At 31.7% G+C, this 12,270-nt stretch overlaps 1 protein-coding gene across 1 annotated transcript in view; it reads left to right on the top strand.

The window, feature by feature from the left end:
* LOC143388799 (A-kinase anchor protein 9-like) overlaps window positions 1–12,270 on the top strand; it is a 51,098-nt gene that overhangs the window by 2,392 nt on the left and 36,436 nt on the right. Inside the window, 2 exon segments of the mRNA XM_077108172.1 lie at window positions 8,239–8,484; window positions 9,007–9,051. Coding sequence (XP_076964287.1) covers window positions 8,239–8,484; window positions 9,007–9,051 — 291 coding nt within the window.

Raw genomic sequence — 12,270 nt, 5'->3', positions numbered from 1 at the left:
TATAGAAATTTATCTCAGTGTCCATTCTCATCAGTGAGCATTTAGGTCATTTCCAGTTTTGTTACTGTTACAAATACTTCTACTGTGTTAGGTTTTGTCTGCAAGTGCCAAGGGTTTAGAGTTGGATAGAAATCATGAATCCTGTGTTCCCTTAGTCCTTGAGTACTAGAGAGTGTCTTTGAAAATGAGGTAGAAAGAGGGAGTGAAATCAAAAGCAACCTGGTGAGGCTGGGGTTGTAGCTCATTAGTACAGCAATTGGCTAGCAGGTATGAGGCACTGGGTTTATAAAAATAACTTAATAAAATGGGAATTGTGTTTATCTACAACTAAAAAATAAAAAAAAGAAAAAAAGAAAAACTTGTATTTGTTAATATTATCTACATGGTTTCATTATATAAATCATCAAACAGACATCCCTGGGAACTATTGATGAACACTGGATACCCATTGACCATTAACATGGATCACTGAACTGAACAGAGGTAGCAGTTCCTTTATTTTTTTCTATTTTTTTTAGTTGTAGATGAACATAATATCTTTATTTATTTCCTGTGGTGCTGAGGATTAAACCCAGTGCCTCACACGTGCAAGGCAAGTGCTCTACCACTGAGCCAACCCCAGCCCAGTTCTTGTATTTTTGAGTTGATATTTCCTGCCAAAACTATATGCTTACCAGAAGGAATCACTTATAACCTAGACTTAAAAATTAATAAATAATAAAATAACCTGCATGACAGTGACAGTAGGTGGTATCTGATACCACCTACCTCTGCTTCATTTCACTGTCATGCAGGTTATTTTATTATTCATTTGGATGTGATTTTTAGTAGGTATATAGTTTTATTATTCTTTAAGAAAATACTTATTATTGTTGGTGGAATGGCAGTGGCAGGAGAAGACAGCCTGAGACATAAGCATACAAAGACTGAGTACACTATCCCAAGCAGCAATTGTAAATGATATTCTTGCTAGACATTTTCTATCAAGCATCTGAAATGAAACTCTCACATTGATTTGGATTGCTCTAGAGCCAGGAGTACAGGATTCAGTTGACTTCAGGCTAAAAAGAAAACACTCTTGGTTTTCATCATAAACATAGGAACCAATGTGATAGTAAAATGAAATGAGACTCCAATATGAAACTGTAGCCACTGCTTTAGCATTTATCACTTTGTTCCTCACTCTGTCTTGGTATTCTAGTGCTAATATCATTGTATTGATTCATGGAAGAAACAAAAAAGATTGTTTCATGACCTAAGTTTTTTGTTGTATATGTTTATATGTGCATATTAGATACAGAGATCTCTCTGTGCATGCATATATACTTACATGCATCTATATGTATAAAATAAACAGATGTAAATGGAAAACATAGGCACCATAAAAAATAGTTATAGTAACATATGGAGCCATGATAATATTATCAGTGAATATTCCTTAAAGATATGTAGGGGTAGAAGGCAGTAAAGATCTTTCAAAGAAGAAAAAAATTACCTGTAGTCTCATAATCTACAAGTAATTATTTTTAATAATTTGCTTTAATTTTTAATAGTTTGTTAATATGTACATATATATTTAAAAACTCCACTTGATTCATTTTATGCAGTTTTGTGCTCTTATTTTACCCAGCTTTATACTGAGAACATTTTCCCACATTAGAATTTTTTGAAAATATTTTTTGACATCTGCATAACATTACATTGCATTAAGTAATTATACCCATGTGTAGCCATGGACCTGAATATATCATCTTAGGGTTTTTTTTTTTTTGTTTGTTTGTTTTTGGTTAAAGAAACTATGTAGGAGTTCTGAAGTTCTGAGAAATAATGCCTATAATTAATGCCTAGAGGTGCCTCTTTCACAAAAAATTAGTTTTTAAAAATTTAGCAATTATTCAGAGCTTATATGCAGTCACTGTTCTAGACCTGGAGTGTATAATGATTGATTTTTATTAAAAATCCCCTCCTTTATGGAACTTTCTAGTAATTTGTTCTGAATGATACTTAATAACATGAGAATAAAATAATGTTTTGGTAATTTTATGTACTTAGATGTTATTCGTTCTGAACACTGAATCATTCCACTTTCTCTGTATCCTATACCATTTTTCAGTTGGAATTATTTAGTAATAGCTATATACTTTTTGTTGACTTGTATTTTCAAGCAACAGTTTACAAATTTTCATAAGTAAAATGCTGGTTTCCTTAGAATTGCAGGTAAAGAAAGGAGAAAGGAAAGGAAATAATTGAAAAATTTTCTCAAAAAACCTCAAGACCTGGAGGAAATTTTAAATGATTCTTCTAATGCATCTCTTCATTATACAGTTGAAGAAACTGAATTCTCCTGATGTAAAGTGGCTTGTCCACTGTCACATAGCTAGTACTATATGACAGCTCAGCACTATATTATATGTAGTCCATATTGTTTTGAAATTCAAGAAATATTTGGGTTGTCTGTATACCCAGGCCATGAAGTACACAAAATTAAGATGATTCCTTAAGCTAAAGAATCTGTTTTCTTTTTAAACATGAAGGTGATCGAATTGAATGAGATTATAGGCTATAAATAGGTTTGGTTGCTCAATGATTTAAAGTCTTATGGTCTTTTCCATTCTTGATTTCCTTAGTTTTATTTAGCACTATTTTTTTCTTACAGGTTTTTGTTTTGTTTTGTTTTTTTGAACGGGGGGTGTGTCTTGCTAATTCTGAGGCTGACCACAAACTCTTACATTCAAGAGGTCCTTCTGCCTCATCCTCTCAAATAGCTGGGACTACAGGCATTCTCCTAGGCCTGGTTTGTACCTTTTTGTTATTTTGGAAAATATGATTCAGAGCATCCTAATATGTTGCTTTTATCTTTGCTCTCATTTGCCCTTCTTCAGCTGGTTTTTAGGTTATTCGTTATAATCTTTTTGTTTCCATGGTTAGGCCACCAAAGTTTTTCTGTGATAGTTTATATAGCTTCTTGTTTATCATCCATAAAGAAATATTAAAAAGGCTTAATGACAGCCCTGCAAAGAACAAATAATCACCATAATTAGAATTATTTGGGATTTCTTCCATTTTCTACAGGAAAAACATAAAAATCACTTTTTATAGTTATTTTTAAATACTATAGAGATTACCAGATTACATATTTTTGTAACATTCTCTTTGAGGTATGTGCATTTTCACGTTTGTTTTTCCTCTCATCAAAAAACACTTGTCAGTTTGGCAATTTCATTTGTTCATGCTTTAAAATTAATGTTCTAGGATTGTGAAATACAATGAAAAAGGACGTAAAAATACATAGAAAGCAAATTAGTATAATGAAAGGTTGAATTTGGAGTCAGATACTCTAGTTCTGTTTTGTTTTGCCACTGATTATAATATTGATCAGGTAACAATGATTTTTTAAAATATTTTTTTTATTTCTACACAATACATTTATTTTGTTTATTTACTTTTATCGGTGCTGAGGGCCTCGCATGTGCTAGGCGAGCGCTCTACCGCTGAACCACAACCCCAGCCCCTAACAAATTGATTTTTATATATCAGCTTCTACATTTTTGTCTCAGTAAGATATTTTCTGACCTCTCCCCAAAGTCCCACAAATTGAATTTCCATTGTATGCTGTCTTTAATGCATATACTTTCTCTTCAAAGCACTTTTTATAACTTGAATGTACATATTTCTTTTTTGTTTAATATTATCTTTCTTACTAGATTGCAATTCATGAGAGTTCATATGTGTTATTTATCACTACATGCCCTGTCATAGCTCATGATAGGCAGTCAATAAGTATTTGTTAAATAACTGAACTATATACTTACAACCGGACATAAATCTAATTTTTATGCTTTCCAGGCATAAAACTACAACACATCTCTTTCGGAAGTCCTTTTTAAAGAAAATCAGGACAATACAGTTTCCTATAACACAATACACCTCTTCTCTCTCTTCTTGCTGTCCATATATGTATATATGAATGATTGCCAGGCTTAAGAAATTGCTGTAATCCTTATTTCTCACTCCATTTAATAATAGAGTTTGGCATTATACTGTGAAGTTCTACTTTTGGGGCCATGTGTTTCACTGATGTCTAGCACAGTGCCTGGCATGTAGTAAATAGTCAATGTACACACAAAAACCTAAACAGACTTCAATTAGTCATTTATTTTTGAAGGAACATTATAAAAACTTGGCATGTTTTTATATGTAACATTTTGAAAATGTATTGTTTTATTGAGAATGATCATTTATAAAATTATAAATATTGAATTTAAGGAGCTCAATATATTTATATTCAGTTGTTTATTCATATTCTGGTCAAGATAAGACATTTTACTTGTGATCTGGTCTACTTTTGAAAGATAAATATGTGAACATAATATCTTTCCAGTACATCTTGCAACTATTTCTGTGACTACACATGTTAACACTTTTATAATTGGCTTCCAAATGACAAACACAGATGGCTGTAGTCTGAATTTTCAGCATGTTTTAGAATAAATGTTTTCTCAGTAATTTAAAGTGCATGATTTCAGTATCAGATGGTTATCTAATTGATTCAGATTTTTTTGCTTATCTGCTAGCTTGCCATTTTTCAAATTTAAAATAAAACTAAATAGCTATAAATAATTGAATACATGATACAATCTTATCCCTTTCACATTTTTATAAAACAGTAGTTTTACCAGAAAGCTATTATGGATATTATTTTTTATGAGAAACTTTTTGTTCTGTTTTGGTTTTCTTGGTGGAGGAGGGAGGTTATAGTGAGAAGGATTGTTTTTATGTTCTTATTTATTTATTACCTATTTTTGTAGTTGGTCTATTTAATAGTTACAGTAATTCCAATCATATATTTCCTTTTTTTAAGGAACAAAGAAATTCACTTAGTCTCATTCTTTTATCTTTCACTTCTTAAGAGTGATTCAAGTAATTTGAAAATTATTCATTTTAATTTTGAAACCATGGAACATTTTAATAAAGTAGAATTAGGTATGCCTTTTATATGATCTTGCTTAGTGTGGTGACTTTTCAATAAAAGATAAATTATCCTTTTAAAAAATTCAACATAGGGGCTGGGGATGTGGCTCAAGTGGTAGCACACTCGCCTGGCATGCACGCGGCCCGGGTTCAATCCTCAACACCACATACAAACAAAGATGTTGTGTCTGCTGATAACTAAAAATAAATATTAAAATTCTCTGTCTCTCTCTCTCTCTTTCTCTCTCTCTCTCTTTCTTTTTGCCGCAGTCTGGCTACAGCAAACTAGCTGGGGGATGACAAACAACTTGTGTACGTTGATACAGCAGGAATGGGAGCCGTTTATTGTAGGACAGGAGCGGTATTTATACATTCCACACAGCTTATCTAATTAACATAAACTAGATACGGCAGTCAACCAATCAGGAATCTCCACACTTAATGGCTCACTGGCGTTATTTCACAAACCACTTCCTCTGGCAAAATGCCAGGCACCCATCCAGACTTGTTTACAGACTCTAACATCTTTTTAAAAAATAGATAAAAAATTCAACATATATTTATTTAATATTGCTCTAGGCTTTTAATATATAGAAGTAGGGAGGAAAAAAGTCCTTGCCCTCATGGGGTTTACCTTCTGGTTAATTTTTCTGAAAAAATAATATGACTCACATAATGAGTAGTATAGGCCTAGAACAGTATCTTTAATTATGTTTGTAGAAGTGATTCATTCTAAATACTATAATGGAACTATTTCTACTTTTTATTCCATATCTGTGTGCTTCTTTTTGCATTTAGTAACAGATATTCGTATTTTGGAGTTTTTTTTTTGTTGTTGTTGTTATTTTGTTGTTGTTTAAATCAAACTTTCCATTCTTTATTTATCTATCTTTCATTTTGTGCTGATGGTTGAACCTGGGCCCTGTGTGCTTGCTAGGCAAGCACTCTACCACTGAGCCACATCCCCAGATCTAAGTCATTCTTTCTATAATGCAAAGATAATATTTTTTTCCTTTGTTATATATTTGGCATTTGAATAAATATTAGATATAAATTATTGATATAATCTAACACTTGGAATTTTAAGCAAAATCTTCATCTTTGCCTTGATAAATTTTGCTGACTAAATATATTCTGATGCAGAAACGTGATTTTTCAAGAAGTTTCTGAAATTGAGTATAAATATTATAAATGTCATTATTAGTATTTATTTTTTGGCATTGCATTCTCTCTAAGGGATGCTTTTAAATAATGCTCCTGGATTTCTGATTCTATTTATAGATAAAGTATTTGCCAATATTCTAGTTAGTTTATTTTTAAGAATGATCTGCTATGCTCTAAGTAGTTCAAGTACATTCCAGCAGCTTAATAATGTGAAAATAGAGGCAACTGGTCGTGCACCTGTTCCTCAACACACTGCGTAGTTACTAAATAACTGGGAAAAATGTTAAATGTGATATATTTTTATACTCTGTAAGTATAATCATGAGCTATTTCTGACTTATGAATTAAATATCTTTATTAAGGGAATAAAACTTGTTTATATGCTTTTCTTCATCTACAGCAGATAATTTAAGTATAAAATGTTATTTATAAATAATGTATTTGCCACATATTTGATAGTAACATTAGCAAGATTGCTTTAGTACTTTAGATAATAAAAAATTTATTTGCTGTCTTTGTAAGTGGTCTGGTTAATAGTTTGGGTAATTCTAGGCATATATTTCCTCTTTTTAAGGCAGAAAGGAACTTACATGTGGTCTTCTTTTTTCTCCTCTTAAGAGTGATTCAGGAGCTCAAATTAACTTTAAGTCTTTGTCAGTAGTTGCTTTATATAAAAATCAAAAAATTTACTGTATTTAAAAAAAATACAGTAATAGCTCAGCAATATATCCTTTGCCTAGCATATACAAGGCTGTGGGTTTGATCCTCAGTACTACATAAAAATAAATAAAATAAAGGTATTGTGTCCATCAAAAAAATTCTTAAGAATAAATAAACAAAATGTAAGTGAGCAATAGGAAAAATACCTGTAATCTGAACTCCAAATGTAAACAAAAGTTGTTAAGGTTGTAGTTTTCCAGAATTTACCTATGTCTATGAATATAATGATGTTTAAATTCATACTGGATATAATCATTGAAAGCTATGAGCCTGAGACTTGCCTTATCTTTTAAAAAATGAAGTGTAATTTTCCTTTCATGAAAAGAAATAGATATGCTACAATACTACTTTATACCTGCTATTATATCACAAAGTCTTTAATAGCAATGGCTTGCATTGGCATTTTTAATATAAGTTCACCATAATTAGTTCTAGTGTTACCTGGTATATAATGTGTACTTCTGATTTTAGGTGGTAAGAAAATATTTTAGGGCTTAAAAAACTTTGGATAGTATAGTAAGAAAGTTTTTACCTTTTTCAGTTTTCTTTCTACTTATGATAATGAAAATCTGTTTGATGCTTCTCTCTCTTTAACAGTCTTTTATTTTGTCCATTTTTTTCATAGCCTTCAGCAACCTCTTACTAAAATTTCAGTAATAGATTTATCATTTCTTTTATTTTCAACTTATCTCTTAAAAGAAATAACAAGTGATATTAACTTTCAAATAATGCCAGAGATTACATCTCCTTTTAAAATAAATTTAAAGAAAATACACTGTTTAAAATATGTTAAGTAAATGATAACGTATCATGGACTAGGGTTTGGTACAAATTCTGATGATGACAGACAAATGATAAAAGGTAGAAAACACTGCTGTTTAAAATTTTAAGTTACTTGTAAGTTTTTCCCACTATAAATATGGTTGCAGTGAGCATTTGTATAGCTAATAGGCTAATTATCTTTTTTGTATAAAAGATAATTATAGACAATATCTTTTGTATAAAGTAGTAGAACAGAACAAGTGTGTTTGGAGCTCCTTGTTTTTGTGTGTATTTTCATATAATCTTAAATCTAGAGATTATACTGTGAATCCTCTATTCCCCTATTCTAGTTATAGAAGAGTTATTCCCCTAACTCAGCTAATTTCCTCTTCTTTAGACTTGACATGTTCATTTCTTACCCCTCAATATTTAATAAGTTCATTCACAAGTACCTAGTTTTACAACCTTTACAACCCGAATATTCAATCCAATAGTTATTCTGAAACTGTGAAGTCATCTATATTATTATCATCGTTTTACTTTGGTGATAGTTTAATTTTTTAAAGAAAGTGATCCCAAAGAAAAATTATCATTGATGTTAATGATATTTTTTTCCTGTAGCTTGCCCAGTTTCGACAAAGAAGAGCTCGATTGGATGGACAAAACCCTCATAAGAAGCCAAAAAAGAAGAAAACCTCAAGCAGTAAAAATGATGTTCATGGCTTGAATATTGATCAATCAAAGAGTGAGGAGATGTTCATAAATAGTTCTCAGGGTGTTGGATCAGCCGTGATGCCTGAATCCACAATAATGAGAACTCTAAACAATGAAGAAATGCTTAAGCATGAGCAGGTCTTTTGTGTTGATGTAAGTATTCATCCAGATTTTAAAACATTCTACCTCTAACTAGAAAGTAGTGGCAGTAAAAAGTCATTAACATCCACCTGAGGGAAGCTTGACAAAGTCATTGACTTTTTAGCATCAAGAACTGATGATTCTTTTAAAGAACTTGAACTTTTCTGATGGCATGTTAAGGATTTACTTTTATTTAAAATAGTTACATGAATTAGAGGAATGGTGTCTTTGATGCTTTTGGCTTACAGATGACATCTACTATATATGTAAAAGTTCTTGCTACTTTTGTATTTATAACAATGCCTTGTGATAAATTTTATATGGATTATTATAAGTCATTATAATTCATAATGAAATGAAATTTTTAAAGATTTGGATAATTTTTACTAGTTTTTTAATAGTATTTTTGTGAATTTTCTATCATTGTTACTAACTGCAATGTCTTAGTAAAGCAGAATTTTTTTTTTTTGTAAAGTATGATATTTAGCAGGGGAAAAATGTCATAATTGTAATCATGTTTTACTTTTGTTGTAGCCAGAAAGTGAGATTTCAACCACAGAAGATGATTGCACTTCGGAGGTAAGACTAACATATCCCAATTAAAAATGTCATAAATAGAATTGATATTTTTTTGAAATTATTGATTGTTTGTACTTTATTTCTTATAAATTTATATGCTTCTGTATATATTTAATATAATTTAAGGTAACAAAATATAATATAAATAGATTGAAAAACTGAAAATTATATTTTACTGCTGTATCTTTTTTCAGTGGTTAGCTAAAGTCTTAACTGTTTGAATTGCTTAATCCTTAATTATATAGCAGCCCTAATTTGGTTTTTAGGAAAGTGAGTCTGCATTTCTAGGATCCATGACCATTTTAAGATAGCCATTTAGCACAGTAAAAATTTTATAATTTGTATGATTTTTATAGTAATGCTTTTTACAAATGTTTGAATACTAGTGTGTGTGTGTGTGTGTATATATATATATGTACACACACACATACATTTATATATATAAATGTTTATTGGAATTAATGTTGCTGTAGTGTTGTGCGTGTGTGTGTGTGTGTGCATGTGTGTTACTGGGCATTGAACTCAGGGCCTTGTACATGCTAGGAAAGCACTTTGTCACCAAGCTACATTCCCAGCCATTTTTAAGTTTTATTTTAAGATAGATTCTCACTAAGTTGCCCAGGCTGTCTTTGTACTTGTGATCCTCCTGTCTCAGCTTCCTGAGAAGATGGGATTAACGCTGTGCATCACCATGCCTGACAATGATGATTTTTATTTTAGGTGATAAACCATAAAATAGGCATTGGTCTCTTAAGAAATACCTGCCTTCTTTATATGTTTGCAATAAGTATCACTTTGTTATCTTATTCTTTTTAGATATGATTGTCATTTCTTTGCTCCCAGATTTAGAGTACATGGAAAATTATTCTTTACTCTGAATGTTTAAGCAACTTAGTATATTTCATAAGTCTGAATTTATTGTAGGCTTCTAATAGAAAAACTATGTCCTTTTTTTGAGAGAGAGAGAGAGAATGAATATGAATTTTTTTTGTAGATGGACACAACATGATGCCTTTATTTTATTATTATTTTTTAATGTGGTGCTGAAAATCAAACCCAGGTCCTACCCATGCTAGGCAAGCACTCTACCGCTGAGCCACAATCCCAGCTCGAAAAACTATGTTCTTAAATTAACATATTACAGTTTTTATTTTTGTTGTTTGAGTGTGGGTGTGTGTTTGTTACTGGGGATTGAACCCAGGGGCACTCTACCACTGAGCTACATTTCCAGCTGTTTTTATTTGAAACTGACTTGCTAAGTTGCTCAGGCTAACCTTGTACTTGCAAACCAGAATTTTCTCAACTTTATCCATGCTGTGGTTCTCTGAGGACCTGCCTCTGAACATCTGCCAAGAAAATGCTCCAGCAGAGCAAAATCTTGAAAGTCATTCACAAAGACATTTTTAAAATTTGCCTTGAGTTTTTTTCTGAGCTGGCACAAAATAAAGAAAACTACAGGGGAAAAAAGTCAGAGGCATTCTCTTAAATAAATCTCTAAAACCTGGAAGCTCTGAGGACTCCCAATAACTACTGATGCCTTTCTGAGCTGCTTGACTATCATACCTCCCAGTCTGGAGGTGAGATCACTTTTCTGTCAAAAATGTCTGTTGCCTGAAGGAGACTCAGGTCTCATCACTGATGAGAGCAAAGATCAGATAGCAACTCTGCTTTTGTGGAGTGGAGAAACAGGGCTTTCAGGTTGTATATTGATGAGTATTGTATGCTGTAGCTTGGGGAATTTGGTGGGAAGGCCTGCAACTAACTAAAGATGAGGATGAGAAGAATGAAATGGAGGAGAGTGAGGTGAAGTTTGAGAACTCTTCTGCAAACTTATGAAAAAAATCTTAGATAAGAAGTTGAGAATCTTAGTTATGAAGGTTTTGACAATCCTCCAGTAGGCTGTCTTCAACCTGCTGCATTGTGACTAGCACTCAGGGCTGAACAGCGAACTCAGAGCAGATCATAACAGTCCAGGCACTGCAAGACAACTCTACAATCGGCAACATGATGGCCAGAAAGTACTTAGAGATAGATCCTAACCAACTCATTGTGGGGCATTATAAATATGTTTAAACTGAGTTAGAGGAGAACAAACTGAATATTTGCTATAGAGGTATTAGATATAACTATTATACTGGATAAATAATTTATGTAATACTGATAACATGATATTTGACATGATCTTTGATGATATTTACAAATATTCATTTTATTACACTGTTACTTCAAAATAGAAATTTTAGTGTGTACTACAATCAGAATGTGTCATTTCTGAGTCATGAAAAAGTAATTGAAATTTAGAAGTATTATAATTTGAAAATTATCACAAGTGACTTTATATCTAGAATTAGCATTCCTACATTCTTGTGGTTTTTCACCAATTACAATAATGTGTTAACAAAAGTTGTTTTTTTGCCTTCCATTTAGCTTTATTTCTCAGAGATTATTCTTAGAAATAAAGTAGAGCAATCAAACTGATTTTTTAAAAGTCTCTTAGTTAGGACCCTCTCCCCCGACCCTTTTTTTTTTTAATTTGGCAGTTGTGGGTATTGGGCCTTGCACATGCTAGGCAGATGCTCTACAACTGGGCTACATCTTCAGTCCTAGGATTTTTACTTTTTAATGTGTCATGCCTCATACAGACTTAATCCTAACATTCTGACTAGACATTCTGACTTGTCTGTCCTACATATTTCAATGTTAACAATTTCATTCTCCTGGGTTCTATTAACATAGAATTGTGAAGGCTTAAGATATAGGCAGGAATGTGGGCAGGAATGAAGTTGGGTTTTGTACTCTTAGTGGTAAAAAGGCAATTAAATGATTAATTGATAAGAAATTAATTTCCCACTCCTTAAACCCTATGTACATATTCTATCATCCTCCTTTCTCTTACTACAAAATATCTGTTCTACAGACAAGTGGTGATATGTTAAAGAAAGCCCCCACATCAGTCTGGATTGGCATGACTAGCAGTAGTACTATCCCCAGAGGAAAGTTCTTAGGGGAGTGTTCTTTACCTCTTTATTTCCCTTTGCTTGCTTACTAGCCTTTAATTAAATTTATACCAGTAAATGGTTTTATTTGAAAATAAATAAGGCTTAATTTTAAAAATATTTTTAGCTAATTTTAAGGAAGCATTTTGTAAAAGAAGATCTAGTAACTTGAAGCTTTTAGTTATCTTTCTGAAGACTAAATAGGAACTGCACTTAGAACTTC

The sequence above is a fragment of the Callospermophilus lateralis genome, unplaced genomic scaffold, assembly GCF_048772815.1.
Source record: "Callospermophilus lateralis isolate mCalLat2 unplaced genomic scaffold, mCalLat2.hap1 Scaffold_182, whole genome shotgun sequence".
Taxonomy (NCBI): domain Eukaryota; kingdom Metazoa; phylum Chordata; class Mammalia; order Rodentia; family Sciuridae; genus Callospermophilus; species Callospermophilus lateralis.
This window is presented reverse-complemented; position numbering and strand designations above follow the sequence as displayed.